General features: G+C 35.9%; 1 protein-coding gene and 1 long non-coding RNA gene across 5 annotated transcripts in view; one reads left to right on the forward strand and one right to left on the reverse strand.

Annotated features, from left to right (window-relative positions):
- Positions 1 to 19,129, reverse strand: part of nox1 (NADPH oxidase 1) — a 20,971-nt gene extending 1,842 nt beyond the window's left edge. The window contains exons 1-12 of the mRNA XM_007248761.4: positions 19,036 to 19,129; positions 18,003 to 18,098; positions 16,789 to 16,899; positions 16,520 to 16,604; positions 14,536 to 14,687; positions 14,107 to 14,288; positions 13,888 to 14,014; positions 12,306 to 12,398; positions 11,947 to 12,188; positions 11,269 to 11,431; positions 9,439 to 9,585; positions 1,445 to 1,569 (exon numbers count right to left, since the gene is read on the reverse strand). Coding sequence (XP_007248823.2) covers positions 1,445 to 1,569; positions 9,439 to 9,585; positions 11,269 to 11,431; positions 11,947 to 12,188; positions 12,306 to 12,398; positions 13,888 to 14,014; positions 14,107 to 14,288; positions 14,536 to 14,687; positions 16,520 to 16,604; positions 16,789 to 16,899; positions 18,003 to 18,098; positions 19,036 to 19,080 — 1,568 coding nt within the window. The 5' untranslated portion in view covers positions 19,081 to 19,129. The remainder of the gene's footprint in view (positions 1 to 1,444; positions 1,570 to 9,438; positions 9,586 to 11,268; positions 11,432 to 11,946; positions 12,189 to 12,305; positions 12,399 to 13,887; positions 14,015 to 14,106; positions 14,289 to 14,535; positions 14,688 to 16,519; positions 16,605 to 16,788; positions 16,900 to 18,002; positions 18,099 to 19,035) is intronic.
- On the forward strand, positions 2,405 to 8,985 carry LOC111193244 (uncharacterized). 4 transcript variants are annotated; one of them, XR_007440904.1, is made up of 5 exons: positions 2,405 to 2,766; positions 3,383 to 3,416; positions 3,919 to 3,983; positions 4,933 to 5,285; positions 7,782 to 8,985. It is a non-coding gene; the product is annotated as an uncharacterized LOC111193244 (long non-coding RNA). The 4 variants fall into 4 exon arrangements; XR_007440906.1 differs by having other exon boundaries at positions 4,936 to 5,285; XR_007440907.1 differs by lacking the exon at positions 2,405 to 2,766 and adding an exon at positions 3,227 to 3,297.
- Positions 19,130 to 19,506: the final 377 nt, after the last annotated feature.

Below are 19,506 nucleotides of genomic sequence, written 5' to 3' on the forward strand. Positions count from 1 at the left end.
TGCGTAAATTATTTTGAATTAATAAACCAATAAAAATGCTCTAACATGACTTGGAATAAACTATAATTTCACAGTGAGCGTGTTTACATGCATCTCATAATCTGATTACTGCAGAATGCTGTAGTTTGTCAGTAATATAATTAATGCATTTACATGAACTAAATAAAATAAATAGAGTTTACTTAAATCACAGAAAAGGAATAACCAGATTTTTGCTTTGCAACCATACAATAAACTCTCAGAATAAGACGTAACAACATCAAGCTGCAGTACGTTCATACATTTATTTAACTAATTTCAGTTTCAGTATCACTCCAAAAGTGTTTGGATGGCATCTCACAGGTGCTGTGCTGATAAAATGCTGTTTGCTTTTTTTGTTACCATGGTCTGTTTTTACTCATGCACAGACTCAGAAATTCCTAGAAAACTCAGATTAAGAGTATACATGTTCTTAGTAATGCAGAAATCTGATTACTGAGCTCAAATCCAGCTCTTCTAATCAGGATGTTACATATACATAATTAGAAACCTGCGGTAATCGGATTATAAATGTGCATTTAAACAGACTCACTGATTTACATTTAAAGTTAAGAATATTTTATGCTAGGTTTTTTATCATTAATAGCACGACGCTGCATTCTTTTGCTTTGGAGGTCTTCAAAACCTCCCTCAATTTCAATGTGGCTTCGTGGTATGATTCATTTTCTTAAATTGGAGAAAGTTAGACTTACTCTGAGAGGTAACACTTCTACATTTTATGATGTCTGATTCCTTTTTCACCTACTTTAAATCTCTGAAATCTTTGCCATCAGAATAACTACCTTCAATTCAATTCAATTCAATTTTATTTATATAGCGCTTTTTACAACAAAGGTTGTCACAAAGCCGCTTTACAGGAAAAACAGGTCCACGCCTCTTATGAGCAGCACCACAGAGATGCTGATTTTATGGTGACACAGTGGCAAGGAAAAACTCCCTTTAAGAGGAAGAAACCTTGGAAGGAACCAAGACTCAGTCCGAGGAACCCATCCTACTCGGGTTGACCCGCTCAGTACAAACAAACAACAAACAAATAACAGAACAAAACAGTACAAAACAGTACCTCCCTCCCTCTTTTTTTGTCTTGTTGTGTTTGCATGTTTGTTGGTGTGGGTTAGTGTGAATTGAGTAAATTGAGAATATGAGAGGGAGGGAAATGGTTGCGAGTAGGTGGAAATGGGTAAAAAAAGAAGAGTAGAGGGGAAAAAATTGAGGTTGTTTCTGTTCAGCGATGAATAATTTCTCATTTGCATTGTGTTTTATGGCAACGCGTGTATTATACTATTTATGTCTTTCTTATGTAAGAAACTCCTTAATAAAAAAAAATGATTTTTTTTTTTGCCTTTTCCTCTAAATTCAGGCTTTTGGAGATGCATATTTTTTCAGATTATTAAACTGAACTTACGAGGGATTCTCATGGCGAACTTGCTCGAACTCTTTGTCCCAGTTGGGTCTTCCATAGTGAGTCTTCTGCTTTAGTCCGGTGATGACATCAGTGTCTTTATCAAAGTTCACCATCACCTGAGCCGCCTGCAATCACAACACCAGCAGAGACCGTAACGTACCGCCGTCTACACACCCTCCCCTCCCAACAGCCTTTACAGTGTATAACCAAGAGCCTGTTTACACCCGACGTTAACATGTAATATTGTTGGATCAGATCACCTTCAGATTTCAGTCGATTTGAATTGTTTTGGACATACATTACTGTAGCTACTCAGTGCAGTGTACAGTTTAGAATACATGTAATTGTATAACATTTTGTGTCCAATGAAAAACAAATAACTTATTTTTTGTTGATTTTTAGTACTACATAATTTGAGCAGACTAAATGTCTCTTACACTGTGTCAAAATTTACTAATGAATTGACCAATAGAAATGTTACAAAATGACCTTATTTTTTTTTTACATTGACTTTCATTGATTGTTAAGAAGGTTTTATCTCTCTCCTGTAAAGTTGCTGTTTTGGGTATATATGTTTTTTAATGGACAGCAAAAATATGGAATATATGTGGTACCAGTCAAAAGTTTGAACACACCTTTTATTCAACATTTAATGTTTCAATTTATATATTTTTTTCTACATTGTAAATGAATAGTGAATTGATCAAGACTAAAAAGGAACACATAAGGAATCAATAAGTAACTTTTAAAAAAAGTGTCAAACAAACCAAAATACTCTGTGCCCTTTATCTAGGATGCTGGTATCTCTTGCTCTTACTTTCCTGGGGCGGTCCTGATGAGTACCAGTTTCACCATAACATTTTTGATGATCTTTGCAACTGCACTTGAGGATTGACTGACCTTTATTTCTTAAAGTCTTTTTTTCTTTATTTAGTTGAGTAGTTATTGCCATAATATGGATTAGTAATATGGAGGTGTCTGCCCTGATAGCAGACTACTCCGATCCGGATCCGTTTTACCTCCGGCAGATCCGCGCTACAGTCAGGTCTGTTTAGTGGATCTGGTCCGGCTTCACTCCGGGTTCGGGTTATGATTGTGACTCACGTTCAGATCCGTTTTACTGACGGTAAATCCGCATAACAGTCCGTCTCATTTCACGCCTTCCATATGACTTCGGCACGGAGTCAGATACCAGATGTGAGTTCAGTGTCAGTTCAGTGTCGTTTTGCGGATCCGGGCCGCATCGGCGGAGCGGCACAGGAGCGGGAGAAATTCAAACTCAGCGCGAGGACCAACTGACATCTTCTGAATCTGCGCTTCAGGTGAGTTAACTAGCTAACTAGCTAGCGTCATTTAATTACATTTATTGCTCATTTTTAATCTTGTATATGCTAAAGTTGATTTATCACGTGTATGTTGGATAATATCAATTGTTTTTTTGTGTATTTAATGTTAATTGTTGTCAATTTGTAGGCAAAATTGACAAAAAGCTTCAGTTAACGATACCAGTTAGTTATGCTAGTATTAGCTAGTATAACTAGCTAAGCTAACCAGGCTAACTAGCTGAAATAAACGCTGTTAACTCATTTTGCTCGAGTAACACACCTTTTTTTTTATTAAAATAAACAACTTTAGTTATTCTTAGAACCTTAAATAGTTGTGTTTGGGCTTAATTATAATAAAGCTCGTCAGACGTTTTCCTGCTCCACCTTGTATAGGTTGCTGCAACAGTGATTAATAGTTAGGTTTACAAAACGTATTGCCTCATTTAGTTTAGTTTGTTCATTATTTGCAAATAAGTTTTTGGATAACTCAATCTGGATACATAAAGTCTGATGCAAATCTGATGTATGGTAAGTTAAAGTTCAGCCTTTATTTTAAAAAAGAAAATGCTTAACTTACAATACTGAATGTAATTTTGTTTTGTTTGTTTTTTAGGTGTAATCATTTACCCATCAAATCACCTAACAAGGTAATTAATTCTATTTTCCAGCAGTTCTGTAATTAATTTTGACTTTAAGTCTGTTGATACACGTTTGATTTGATATGTTTGCTCTTAATGTAGCATTTATCCACTTTCTTATTTTAATTGTTTGTTGTGCCACTGCACTAAAAACTTTAAGGGACACTGTAAGATTTTCTTGATTAATTTATATACATTTTTAAAGAAGTAAATTTACAACCATAAAAATTAGTGTTACACTCCATTGAGCTGTAATATACAGAATAAAAGTCCTCTCATGTCTGATCTGGGCTCCACTGTGTTAAAACAAGGCTATGTAAGTATTTGCGTGCCCTGCTATCAGAACTTTCTCAGCCTCGTTTCAACACCGTGGAGGTCAGATCAGACATGAGAGGAATATTATTCAGTGTATTACACCTCAATGGAGTGAAACAGTGATTTTGAAGTTCAGAATAGCTTTTAAGTTTGTGTTTTGTTTTCTGTCTGCGCTTGCTGCATCTCCCCCTCGCAGGATCAGCCTGGATCCTAACAGTACTTGATGCACTGAGCAGTGACATTATACATAGAGTAGTTAAGGTAAGAAATATACATTTCTTTCCTTTTAAAACATTTGTGTTGTTACGTATAATAACAATTACATCAGGCGTTATCAGATCGAGGTTCAAATTATCAAATCAAATTGTTGGCGGGGACCATTTAAAAAATCACTGGATATTGGTGTCCGTGCTAACTCTATACCCTTGAGTAAAGTAACCAAGTACTAATACTTCATTACTTTTCATCCCTTTGCTTTATCTTAAATGATTGCCACCTTTTGAACTAAAATAATTCCTAATCAGTTGTCTATTCCTGACTAGAAAACTAAAAATAACAGTTTTAAATGTTTTGCTTTTTTTTAAGCTGGAGAGAACTACTGCAGGATTTCTCCAGACTCACTGTAATTACACATGGTCACCATGACACACTAAATAGGACAGGGGTGTTTTTCCTGAAAGTGATCAATCTTAGCGAATAACAAACAAACTAACGCATGACGTGAGAAAAGAACGAGCCAGTTCTTCAAGTGTTTCCCATAGAGCTTTGCAAAAAGTTCAAAGAGCGTCTTTGTTGACTCCTCCCCTTTGCAATTCCTGTAAATCCTGTATTTCCTTGGGAATTCCATATAAGTGTGTGTATGGTGCAGTAACAACTGGGTTACAGAATGCACAGACTTGGAGTCTGCACACTTGCTAAGACCGTGACCATCACCAGTTGTCTGCAGGAAACCACCTGTAGCATAAAATCAGTGGGCAGTTAGGTGGTACATGGTGGAACTCTGTGGAACTGAGTTGACCTAGAGGCACACATATATACAGTGAGGAAAATGAACACCCTGCGACTTTGCAAGTTCTCTCACTTATAAATCATTGAGGGGTCTGAAATTTTCATCTTTGGTGCATGTCCACCGTGAGAGACATAATAAAAATCCGGAAATCACAATTTATGATTTTTTTTAAATAATTTATTTAATTTACAACTTTCTCAGCAGGATTTGGTATCCGCAAAATGGTTAGAGGTCCTCAGCCCTTGCCTCCCCCAGCACAGAGGAAAACTACCAAGGGCGGTACTCTCATTATAGGAGATTCAATTGTTAGACATTTAAAAGTATCTAAGAGTAATGGCACAATTTCATGTCTTCCAGATGCTTGCATGCTGGTAGTCGGCAAGCGGCTCCCTGGGGCGCATTGCCAAAGCAGGAACCCCGGCACCATCGCCCTCCACGTGGGGATGAGCTTTCGGGAGCGACCGGCCCCGTTCCACAGAGACAGGCTTCTCTCTGTGAACATCGAGGCGGTGCTACGCTGAGACTGACTGTCTCTACCCAGTCACACCAGCCAAGTAGGTTTGTTTGCTGGTATTTCTGCTTGTACTATTTGTATGTCAATTCTTCATAATAGTGTAAATAAAACACGTTATCAAAATAGCTGGAAAATCTGTTTTAACAACTCCATTAGAATTAATACAAACTCGTCTGTCCTTCTGAGTTACAGCAACAACCACATTAAATCGGGGCTGTTAAATATAAGATCGCTGGCACCTAAATCAGTTACTGTAGGTTAAATTATCATTGACAATGCACTCTCTATGAGACATGGGTTAAAACTGATGGATATTTAGCTCTAAATGAGTCCACTCCCCCCAGGTTCTAGCTATTTCATCCACCCATGCAGGACTGGTCAGGGTGGTGGTGTAGTCGTCAGTTATAGGAATAAATCAAAATACAGAGTTTGAAGCTAAGTCATTTGAACTGTTTAACCTTATAGTCGCAGGCCCATCTACTGCCACCAAAACCCAACATTCATTCCTGCTGATAACTATCGTCCTCCAGGACCATATGCAAAATTCACTAAGAAATTCAGTATATTTTTTAGCTGCAGTAGCTCTCAACTCTGACAGAGTTATCATTGTTGGTGACTTTAATATCTATTTTGAAAAGAAACAGGGCCCACTGAGAATAGCATTTAAATCAATTTTGGATGCATTAGCCTTCAATGAGAATGTAATGGGCCCACCTACTGATGTACTGACTCAACTTTTTTTTCATTTGGTGATCTTTTTGGCTATGTTGCAGCCAGGGGAATGCATTTTTGCAGAAAACCTGCTTTTTCATTAAATTTTTGAAATCTAATGACTTTTACTCTCAAGTCATTCATACTCTCTGGACGCATTTTGCACTCTCTGGACATGTTCATGGCAAAAATGTACACACAACTACAAACTGCTCTTAAATCATTATACATCAATATTGTTTTGCTTTTTTTCATAAATCAGGATTTTAACCATTTAAATAACTGTTTAATAATTTTATACAGTAATTACAGTGAGATAAAAAAATGTGTTTTCAATGGAAGTCAATGGGGCATTTTTGGCCACGAAGGTGTTCAGAGGGAGTATTTGACACTACATAAAAAAATTCTACCAATGCCCCATACATCTAATATTTATTATATGAGAAATAGTACAACTTTTGTGGGGGTTTTTAATGAATAATTAATCATGAATGTAATTAAACTGTCAATTAAAGGGTTAAAATCCTGGAATATATTAAATATTTGATCATTTTGATCAGGGCTGGATTTGATTAAGTGATTTATGAAAAAATAGCAAAAAAAAATGTATATGAGTATTTTATTGCTGATTTTGTGCATGTACATTTTTGGCAACAAAGGTGTCCAGAGGGTGCAAAATTTAAATCTGGCACTACGTAAAAAAATAATAATGCAATCAAATCAATTTTGTTGCTAATCTTTTACATGTCCAAGACATTGCCAAAATACAACAATTTAAACTGTCATTTAAAGGGTTAAAATCCTGAAAATTATTTAATGTTTGGTAGTTTTGGGTAGAACGGAAGTTGATTAAGTGATTTTATGAAAAAAAAAAGTTTATTTATGTAAAAAAAAAAAATATTGATGTATAATGATTTAAGAGCATTTTTTAGGTGCTTGTACATTTTTACCACAAACGTGTCCAGAGGGTGCAAAATTTGAAGGGGGCTTGAGGGTTAACCTGAACATTTATCACCTGGCCGCTTTATTAGCAAAAACACAATTACAACTGCAACAACAAATGCATTTATCAAAAACCGCTGACTTATTCATTCCGGAAGCTGTAAGACTCTTAAACTCCACTTAACAAACACACTGCACTGACACCAAGGACAAATTACTGTTTACTGTTTACCAACATGGTCACTTTACTTGCACTGAGACACTTTATCTCCACTGCTCTAATTCACATTATCATGCTGCTATAGCACACTTGCACTCTGGACTTCATGTTGCTGAACCTTCTACTCTCTATTTATTTTTTTTATTCTTGGGATATTTATCTATCTATTTTGTATATTCTATTTCTTTTATTGTATTCTTTTTTTATCTATATATCTATTAATAACAGCTCTTTGGGTGTAAAACTGGATCGTGAGATCACAATTTCGTTCCACCTCATGTACCACATGTGATGCGAATGACAATAAAATCTCCTTGAATCCTTATATTCTATTGTAAATAAAATACAATATAATTTTAAGTACGAGTTAACAAAGTTCTTAGCCTTTGGGAAATGCACCCCAAAGCTATAAGTGCACTTTTTATTTATCTTTCTTTTAATTTTGGGTGCATAATTCCAGTAAAATGGTAATTATTTATTATGTGAAATGGTATAAATGAAAATTAGCTGGCCCCTATTAAATACAGCTGTGACATTTATATATCTTTTAGAAATTTGGTCAAATGAAAAACACTTGTCATTTTAGTACGCTATATTCATTTCTAGCCACTTCTTTTCTGCTGTTTCTGAAATAAAATATTTTCTTATTTTGTCTTTTTATAGGCTGCACTGTAGTGGTGTTAAGTGTCCAAGAATGCTCTCATCAGTGGAGGCACAGCTGGCTGCAAAAAACGTCTGTGTCTGCATGTTTATATTATGTGAATTAAAAATGGTTTTATTATTAAAATAATTGTATTAATGCCTGTTGATTTATAAATTGTTTAATTGAAATCAAATTTTATTTAAGTAGCTTAATTAAGTATTGCATTTATAACTGATGGTATTTTATTTAATTAGCTTAAGTATTGCATTTATAAGTGATGGTATTTTATTTTAATTAGCTTAAGTATTGCATTTATAAGTGATGGTATTTTATTTTAATTAGCTTAAGTATTGCATTTATAAGTGATGGTATTTTATTTTAATTAGCTTAAGTATTGCATTTATAACTGATGGTATTTTATTTTAATTAGCTTAAGTATTGCATTTATAAGTGATGGTATTTTATTGAATTAGCTTAATTAATATTGCATTTATAAGTGATGATATTTTATATAATTAGCTTAATTAAGTATTGCATTTATAAGTGATGGTATTTTATTTAATTAGCTTAATTAAGTATTGCATTTATAACTGATGGTACTTTCATTAATTAGCTTAATTAAGTATTGCATATATAAGTTATGGTATTTTATTTAATTAGCTTAATTAAGTATTGCATTTATAATTATTGTATTTCATTTAGCTAACCTAATTAAGGATTGCATTTACAACTAATGTTTTTTTATTATATTATTTAAATATTGCATTTGTAATTTAATGTACTGTATTAAACTCTTTTAATTTATCAATGTAAAAAAGAAGTAAAATAGCTTAGTGCTCTTTCTTTACTACTTTTATTTTGAAATATGTCATTATAATCATTAATAAGTAGGCTGGGGAACGTGAAAAGGCCGTGGCTTGGCCGTAGCTAATACGGAACTAATCCGGGGCTGATCCAGATCTGTAACGGACCTGTTCCAGCGAGTGTAACGGTAAGCGGATCCGGCGCGGATCCGGCCCATATTCGGTCTAAAGGAACACCTGAAACGCTTGGTCTGGACTGGTGCTGGCCTAGTATCTTTTTGACTCCGTAAAACGGATCCGTGACGGTTTTGGCCCGTTGTGCATCTGGACCCCGGCCCAGAACCGTTTTACGGATCCGGCGCGGAACTTGTGATAGACTCGGCCCGGATCCGGCCAGAATGCTTTTTGCTATCTGGGTGCTTTGAAGAATCCAAAATATGAAACATATTTAGGTTTGTTTAACCATTTTCTATCCAAATAATTCCATATATTCATCCATATTCTTCATAGGCTTTAGTATAGTACAATGCAGAACAGTTAAAAATAATAAAAAAGGTCCCCGAACTTTTGACTGGTAGTGTAGATGCATTATTAAAAAGGAAAACTCATTAATGAGTGTAAAACAAGTTTTTATTAAACTTGAACTTGTAACTAAGTTATAAATTGGTTTAACTCTAGCACCTTAATTTAGTTTTTCGAGCCCACAGTTTTCAGTCTCCCAGATCAGGACATATCTAATGTGAAACCGTTGCTTATAGAAACCGGGTGACAAGTGTGAACAGAATCCAGTGAAAAGTAGATCCAGATACTATCCAGATATAAACCACATGTTAATGCCAGGTGTAAACAGGCTCAGAATGTACAGTGAACTTACATGAGTATGATCCCACCCAGTGAGGTAGAGTTTGTATATCAGGAAGTCCCTCATGCCTCTCTCCTCCATTTCCTTCTCAAGTACCTGCAGCAGATCCGCAAACCACTCGAAGGCGTGCGTCTCCCGGCACAACCAGTAGAAGTAAATCTGTATATAAATAAATAAGCAAGGTCAGCACCAAGGACAATGATTTTTTTTTAACCATCCAGAAGGCACAGTGTCTCATGGTGTGTGGTGCAAATTCATGCAATGCCTTACCTTTGGTATTCATTACAGGGGCTTTGAAAGACCAACATTATGTTATGTTAAGGAGAACTGGTCTAAAATGGACTAAAACAAGATAAAAAAGTACATACATTTATTGAATTGCACACCTCTGTTCTCCTGCAGCTTTCTGAGATACAGTCATTTTATGCTTTTTGTCCAGCACTCTGTACAATGGGCACATCTGGGCATAATTTGCCCTGATAATTCGCTTTTTACATCCTTATTCAGGCTCAAAGTAGCTCCAAACTTCCTTGCAAGAATCCGGAGAGCTCTGACATTTAAAACGAGACATTAATAACTTAAAAACTGCAGAAGAAGTTTATTAAAAACACTGTTTATATCCCTTTCCGCTAGCTTTCAGCTCCGGGAGCCTTCATCACTGTACTAATAATGACAGACATATATACATAGACTCCAAATAGCCTCCTAGCCTCCTAGCGTAGCAACTCTACCAATTTTACCTGATTTTCACACGTTTTGGTTTGTTATATGCAGCAGAGATGTAGTAATTAACAAAATGTTGAAATACTTTGTATTATGTTCTTTAACAAAGACAGACATATGGTATGGAATATTAATTATTATAACAAATAATAATTGTAAAAAACCAAACCGTGTGAAAATTGGTCGAGTTGTGATTATTATAGGTGTATTAAACACCTTCCTCAGAGTAAATAAATGCACTGAGCACTGGCTGCTACAGCAGGCGGCAGGCTATGCGGAGTCTATGTATATATGTCTGTCATTATCAGTACAGTGATGGCGGCGCTCGGAGCTGAAGCTAGTAGTGTTATAGGATGTAAACAGTGTTTTTTAATGAGCTTCTTGTGCACTTTTTAAGTTATGAATGCCTCGTTTTAAATGTCACCATTCTCCAGATACTAGCAAGGAATTGTGGAGCTACTTCTAGCTGGATAACGGTGGAAAAAACAACAACAACAAAATATGTGCTGGGCAAAAAGCACAACATTTCAGAAAGCTATAGAAGAGCGGAGGTGTGCTATTCAACAAAAGTTAGTACTCTTTATCATGTTTTACTGCAGCAAAAGTCAATTTTACACTAGAGTTCTCCTTTAATGAGGTCCTACAACCAGTGGCCCTACTAGTCTTGAAGATACTACAGATATTATACCATGTTCAGCTGCTGTATCTCCAGATCTATCCCTTATTATAGAAAATGTGTTGGATGCTATTCTATTGGATGCTCTTTTAACACTCCTATACCCCTACTGCACAATCTAGAGAAAAATGGTGTTATTAATGCATATTTTGCATATGCATTACACACTATTACTGTATATGTAGCTCAATAAATATGACCAATAGTTGCCATATGAGTGTAAAATTTCAATCATTTATTGTCTCTGGTAACATTTATCTTCTATCTGAATAGCACTACAATCTGACACTTGCTTGTAGGTCCAACTACGTCTTTAAGGATGAGTGTATAACAATCTCAAGATCTAATTTCTTTTGTAACAGCCCAGAAAGTAAAGTTTTTTAGATATAAAATAGGTTATAAAATTTTTTTTGGTTGCTTTTGGCAATCTTTAACATCCTTACCTTTCTGGTGCGCAGTTTGGGGTTGGAATCTTTGAACTTGTACCAGATTGACTTCAAGATGGAGGCGAAGGGGGTCACTCCAATCCCAGCGCCCACCAGCATGCTGACCTCATAATCAAACACGTCCTCGCTGGCAGTGCCAAATGGACCGTCTACGCCCATTCTAAAAGAGAAAAAAGAAATTGTAGGATTTTATAAATGGAACTGTATTCAGTATACTTTTTAAAATACATTATTTCTCAATTTTTACGCAATTTTTCCTCAATTTGGAAGGCCAATTATGCAATCCTCATTCATATGAACTTCTCTATTCCATAGTAAGGCCCCCAACACTCTGAGGGTGAGGACATGACCAACACATGCCTCCTCTGATACATGTGAAGTTAGACTCCGCCTCTTTTTACCTTTTCACAGTCGTAACTCTGAGGAAAGCGACAGATTCCCAGCTCTGACAGATTAAAGCTAACAGACGCCTATGCTGAACATCATCATCATCACAATAGAAGTCATGTTGCAAGAGAGCACCACCTACTGTACCCACCCAGAAAGAAATAGAACGGCCAATTGTGTCTCTCTGACTCCGGCTGCTGATGCCAAAGCAGCATGACACGATATTAAAACTTGAGATCCTCAAATCATACTGTATGTTCAATATATTTAAAATTTTTAAAATCTTACTTGGGTCCTTGGCTCCCTTCCGGTAAGTTTTCCACCATCTTGATGAGTCTGTCTGTCCAGTCTCCGGCACTGCGGATGTGAACAGTGAAGAAGTCCTCCTCGGGCGCTGACGTCATTGTAAACGGGTGCCACTCCAGTTGGGAGATTTCAGGACAGTTTAGAAACACATACTGTCCAACATCCATTTTAAAACCAGACTTCAGCAGCTGCAGCTCCAGGACTTTGGACGGGTGCATCACAATCTAAACGTGAAGATAAGTGAGCTGTTACTCTATATAAGATAACTGTGAGAAATACTGTATTTCCTTTTGTTAAAACTACGTTCACATTATCAGGCTGAATCATAAACGAGGCCCTACCTTTTTATATCTCACAGTCTGCAGGTAGCGGACGAAGCGAAGCAACCTTTCACACAGATAGATCACCATGGGGCCAATCACCCACATCCAGGTCTGTGAAAGATAACAAGGATTATGCAACAAAAAATACAATTTTACAAAAAATCAGTTAATTAGGCACACAAATACACTAAATGACCCCAGATTGCTGTTAAATTGGTCTCAGGCAAATGTGTGCAAATAAATAACTTTTTCTTTTTTACCACAGAGGGTGTAAAGCTGTATTAGGATAAAATTAATTTCCCAGGCGGACGTCTGTGAAAATTTTTTAGTGATAAAACTCCTTCATTCGGACTGCAATTGAAAAAACAAGAGGACCAGTGAGTTTGTTCTCAGCTTTCTCGGTCACATGACATCATCACGTTCAGTAGCTCCTCCATTTCCACTCTCTGTTGTGTTTTTAACATGGATCTCCATGGAAAATGTTATTAAACGCAATGAGACGAAATTCAGAGATGTGCGTCCGAGACTAAAATGACCAGAGGAGCACGGAGTTCAGAGAAACACAGTAAATAATTTAGCCTGTAATTTTCTCAGAGGATGTCTGAGAAAAACACGTTCATGATCGTTCCGGATGAGAATAAAATCACAGAGGATAAAAACCACCATAAAAGAGAAAATTACCCCAGAACCCCCTGAAAAAATAATCCCATCTGGATAGGGCTTAAGAAAGGGCTTTGGGTAGTGTCCCTCTTGGTGAGAGATCGTAGAGTGCTGTATAATTCTTTATGATGTACTTAAAGACATTTTTCCCAGTTTACAGACTTTGAGAGAGGGTGCATCCAGGTCAGTTGCAACACGGCAAGCAAACCAATCAATTGCCTAGGGCCCCCGAGCTGACCCCGGGGCCCCCAGACAACGACTGATTATGAATTAAATGCAACAACAAACTGTGTAAGCACCCCTTTAAATTAGCCAACCAGCCAGCCAAGTTTGTAATTCCTGCAGCCGGCAAAATATGAAACTTGAGCAATTGTGAAGCAAGAAAATAAAGAAGAGAAAGGAAGAGAAAGAAAAGGTGTATGCAAGTGTAAGGCAAGGCAAGTTAATTTATATAGCACCTTTAATACGCAATGATCATTCAAAGTGCATTCCAAATTAGAAAATACACAGAGAAGTCAAATTACAAAAACATGTAACAATAAAAATGGAAATAAAAGAAAAAGATAAGAATAAATCATGATTTAAACATGATTAAAACAAAGAGAAGTCAAATTAAAAATTCAAGAAAATAGTTTAAGAACAGTGTTAAAAGAAAATGAAAAAAGAAAAGAAAATACAAGACATTATAATTAAAGTAATATTCATGTAATAAAAAAGCAAGAACAAAAAGAACAAAAAGCAATATTAACAATGTGCAAAGCAGAGAAAGTTACACAGTATGGAAAGCACAGGTAAACAGATGTGTTTAGGGTTTAGGTGTAGGGATTTTTGCTATTTTTGCAGATACAGTATATTTAAAAGCCTTAGAGCTCTACATTTCAACTATCAAATTTTGGATGTTATCATTTTGTTAATGATTGTGTGCTTGAGGAATTCTTACCTGAGGAAAGCCTCCAGCAAACTGAGGAATAGGACACTCAGGAATCTTCCCCCAGTTCTCTGGCTGATCTTTGCAGAAGGTGGTGTTGTGAGGTGGGTCAGTGGTCACCTGGCTTCGCACAATGCGCCTGTTTCAGAGGTAATAACGTTGTAATAATGTTTTTGGCAGAACTTTTACAGCAGGTCAATTTAAACAGTGCCAGTGTTATCAGTGACTCACCCATAACCATGGAAGACCAGGCCTGCGAAGAAAACGATGAAGAGGTGATGGGTGTACCAGAAGACCTCAAAATAACTTCTCCGGATGACTTCCATCGATGACGTGATGATGAGGATGAGAGCCAGAGTGATCACAACTCCTGTGAGGCCAGCGATGGTGGTGAACGCAAATATGGTTGGGGTCTGGTGAAAAAAAAAGAAGGCAGAAGTGTTGCCAATTCAATAATCAGAATAATTACAATAGTTATATTAAAAATACAGGTATTATACTGTAGATAGCACACTGGGTTTTAATGGATAGAACTGCAAACATCAGCAAGGGCTATGAAAGTATACTATATTATGTTTTAACACTGGCACATTTACACTATGTAGTATATATTTTAAATAACTTTGAGATGCTTGGAACGTTTAAAGAGGTGGAACTCACTGTGCTGTCAGACTGGACCGGGTTTAGAAACGTTTCATGATCATCCTCGTCATCTTCGAGCGCAGAGAGGTTACCGGCGAGGAAACCGTATCGCCCGTGTCGGCTGTTAATGAACCACTCCACATTCAGCAAATGGGCCACAGTGTGAACCGCTAAAAGATTAAAAACAAGGAGAATTAAACTTTAATATTACCTTTTTAAACAATTAGAAATTTAACACACACAGAGCAGGGTTTTCTATACTATATGACACAGAGTGTCAGTCTATAGTGACAATGACTGATAGGAACTGCCTTACAAATGTTTTTTTGAATACAAATTAATAAAAATCAATAAACTACTGGTTCAAATCCCAGTCATTTAGCTTGCCATCAGCTGCCAGAGCCCTGAGAGAGCACAATTGGCCTTGGGTACAGTGGGTACAGTAGATGGCGCTCTTTCCCCTCATCACTCCTAGGGTGATGTGGATCAGCACAAAGCTGCGTCTGTGAGCTGATGTATTAGAACCGAGTCGTTGGCTTTGTGCAACAATTGTGCACTTTCATAAAACCTTAATAAAGGGGTGCACAATGAGGGCAAAGGGTGCAACCATGCAATATGTAATAATGTGTGATGCTCTTTTCACCATAAAAACTCACAAAAATCACAATGGTTTATAGTACTGCCCTAAAATCAATCACTTAATCACTTAACCACTGTAAGACCAGGGTTGGCTTTTGTTTGGCCTTTACTAGACCAGTAGAAACCAGCAGCTTTGTATAATTGTTCCTGCACTAAAGCAATAAAGCATGTGTAATAAACTTTCACTGGCAGAATCATCTAGAACAAGAAATTCTATTTTTGTCAATTTGTATTATAGTCAATGAAATTCAGGTGCATACCCTGGGACAATGCTTAATATATACTTAACATATCTATATTTAATATAAATGTGTATGTGTGTATGTGTGTAAGTATGCTTCACATTAAAGGTGACATGATTGTTTGAGGAAATAACCCTGCTATTAAATAAACTCCTTCAGAAATTTAACACAGAGGACAGAATATCCACAAGAACTGATAAAGTCCACCCTGAGTAAATATTTAGCAAAATACGGGAAAATGTTTTATCCTCTGCTTCCCGCTACTGCGACCCAGAAAGATCCTGACACTATTTACACACTGTCTGTAACTGATAACTACACTATAAATCACAGCGGAGGAGGAAATGTCTTTACTGTAGAAATCAGAAGTACTGTGTTACTGTATTTTTGAGGTATTAAGTAACAGATTCGTAACTATATGATTTTAACTGAACAGATAACTCATTAATAAGGTTATAATAAGTAAATAAATAGTTTATTATATTATATTTATATATATTTTCTGATAAACAGTTTCTGGTAAATACTAGTCTCTTAAAACTAAAGTAAATACCTGGAATGAAAACCCACACAGTTAAACAAGAGTGGAAAAGTTCATTGTAATTGTGCATTTATCTAATAAATGTAATTCTGTAAAAAAAAAAATTACTTTTACTTTAAGTACATTTTAGAGTGTATACTTTTACACTTATACACCTGAGTAAATATATAAATCATACTGCACCAGCAGTTTTTTCTAATTGAAGTATAGGTACTTACTCTCTAACACACTAACTACTTCTAACCTCATTTCCTTCTTCCCCTCCTTCACTCCTCTATCCTATTATTCCCCTTTGACCTCTTTTAAACCCTGTCTAAAGATGTTTTTACCTTTAACTTCCATTACCTTTGTACTTCACTATTGTAAGTCGCTTTGGACAAAAGCGTCTGCCAAATGTAATGTAATGTAAATGTAATGTAATGTAAATGTAATGGCCGTGTGTACTTCTGACACCTGTGATGGTAATTACTGTATGATGTGTGAGTCAGGTGTTCAGGTAAATGCTCTGAACTCTATAAAAGCGTGACTAAGCCGCTGTTTCCGCTCATATATCTATCTGGGACAGGTTTACAGTGTTTACCGGTCATTAAGGCGATCATGTAGGCCACCAGCTTGTGGAAAGAGAGGTTTTTGTCCAGCTGTTTCCGCATAGTTCGTCCACAGCACTGAAATACCAACAGAAGACGGAGTTTTACTTTAAAAAAGAAATGTTATCAGACTGCATTCCTTCTCATAGGTCAAACAGAGCAACATGCACTTGTGCTCACAATCACACACACCTACCTACCCACCCACAGAGGCCCATACACACACACACACATCTGATTGTGTATTATTTTATCAGCTCACCACAAATGATCCGCGGATCAGAGACAGCAGGTTTCGGCAGACGGGCAGAAGGATGAGCATGCAGTTAAAGTTGAGGACGGCAGCAGGAGCTCGAGCCCAGGCCAGCGCAGACTAAAAAACAACAGATTAATTTAATTTAATACTGGTTTTACATTAATAAAAGTGCATTTCAAACTCATTTTTTCATGTTACATCCATAAACATAAAGTAGGACATATTATACCTCTTTTACACAAGATAGGAGTATAGGGACAGGTATATGAACCAGCTTCAATCCCTTTTAAAATGAGCCTTTTAAGGGCTCTGTCTTCTTTTATGCAAAGAAGCTGTTGCTGGCCAAGCCTCATGTTCATGCTGAGCATTTACCACACATTAGTGTTAGTAAATGTTGTGCTAAACGGCAAAACACAAACAAGCTAGTTATTCCTTAACTGCGATAGGAGCACAAAACTCGGTACCACTTTAAAATAAGACTACCCTTATAAATGGTTTATAAATTAGATTATTAAGTATTATTGATTAGGTTGTAAATGCCTAACAACTATTGGTAAGCAATTACAACACATCAATTAAAAAGGCAACAGTGATTGGTTGTTTGCATAGTCATTTAATTCAACTTGAGTCATTTAATTTATAGTAAAGAGTTAAACATACTTACAAATATATTAATATGACATGTTTAATGCTGATTGATGGAAAACACAAAGTAAGATCAGTATCTAGAAAGATCTGAGGTTTGACAGTATAAATGAGTGTAGAATCACTACTTTGCCATTTTTAACTCACTGTTGTCATTTTTTATTAATATAAATGTATTTATTTATTAACTACTTATTAATGTTTTAAAGTATTTGCAGCCTAATAATACAAAATAATAATCTCCTTTATAAACCATTTATAAAACCTTTATAAAGGTAGTCTTATTTTGAAGTGGTACCCAAAACTCTTTATTTGAAAGACTTGCCACGGACAGTAGTTACAGATCCCTCCCTCAGACAAAGTCTGCTGGCTAATCCTGCTGTGCACTGTGAGTTGCTGAAGTGAAACGGCATTTCTGCAACTTATCTAGTAGGTGTGGCACTGTTGGGAGTTGACAGTTGAGGGGTGGAGCAGGGTGGATCTATGCAGGTTTCCTTATTGTGATGGCTTATAGAAGAATATTATTTTTTGACACCAAACTCTTTCAGTTGATTCACAGGAAATGAGATGCTCACCCCCAGCAGCTGACGAGTGTAGAAGAACTGAGGGCCGAGATCGTAGAACAAATAGAAGTGAACAAACAGAAATATATTGATGCCCATCCAGACCACCTACAAACAAAATATTTTGTTAATATTCGTTTAATGCACATAGAAATGAGAAAAATATTAGGTAATGTTTACAATTATAGCTGTAATAATCACATTAATTTAAAGCATTAGTGTGGTCAGTAAGTCAATAAGCATTTTATAACATAAATTTAAGTGTAAATAAAATAATTAGCATTGGATTGGCAAAATAAAATGAGATTTATATTAGTGGCGTCAATCGCTTAAATTATTGCAAAATTAATTGCACTTAATCACAACAATATTCAGTTATTATTCATGGTTAAAATCGTGATCAAAAAGTAAATGAAATAAGTGAGCGTTAATAAAGAAAAAAAACACTAGCTCCATATTCCACATTCTACAACTTGAGAAGGAAGCATGCCAGCGGCTGTGTGTATTTATGTGTGTGCAAGTATATCAGCATAAATTTAAAGTAATCTACCTTCTAAACTAAACTTTATTATTATTATTATATATAAAAAAATATATAAAAATCGTTATGCTGTAGTTTATGGTATTTACAACATGTTTCTGATATTTAGTGACGTTAACACATTTATTTTCTTAATCTTCAATTTTTTCATATTTTACATTAATATTTGCAACTGATACTTAAAGCTCACAAAATGAACTGAGCTCTCAGTGCTCAAAGTAAAAAAAGTTTATATTTTTTTATGAAACAAAGATTTGCATATAAAAAAGCACTGTTTATTTCACATTAATTCTTTTGTTCTGCATTTACATATCCATTGTTAAAAGTTTTACAGAGGAAAAATGTGATTAATCGTGCTTAATTGCAAATATCACAAATTGTGGGATTACTTAATTTTTTTAATCAATCGACTGACTTATAAATTATAAATATAAATTTAAATATATGCATAATAAGCACATATAGGTAAAAAATAACTAAGCTTTTCCATCCATCCGTTCTTACCAATATAAAGGTGTCCAGTCCATGGTTGACTATCCAGTTGCCCATCTTCTTCTCCTCTCTCAGGTGTTCAGCTCTGGTGGAATGTTTCCAGCTCAGGTTTTTATACTCAGCTCCTCAGGTGAGACTCCGCCCCCTTCTTAGAGAGCCACAAGGAAACCAGTCCAAAAATAATGAGGTGCAGGAAATAGAGGAGGAAAAATGCTGAAGTGGAAACTGCAGTCGTGTCATAAACACTATAGAAACGTGCAGAGTGTCAGATAACCTCTATATACTGACAAACTGAGAAAAGCACGTCTTTATTCTTTATTCTGAGCTCAGCAGCAGGACTGGCCAATCACAACCCAGCTTAATTCCAGTTTACAACTTGAACAACACTGTACACGAGTACTGGATAGCACTACAAAACAAAAAAAACCCAGAATAGAACACAAGGTATGAGTCAAAACTATGACGTTTTATGAGGTAGAGTCA

The sequence above is a fragment of the Astyanax mexicanus genome, chromosome 10 (assembly GCF_023375975.1).
Source record: "Astyanax mexicanus isolate ESR-SI-001 chromosome 10, AstMex3_surface, whole genome shotgun sequence".
Classification (NCBI taxonomy): Eukaryota; Metazoa; Chordata; class Actinopteri; order Characiformes; family Acestrorhamphidae; genus Astyanax; species Astyanax mexicanus.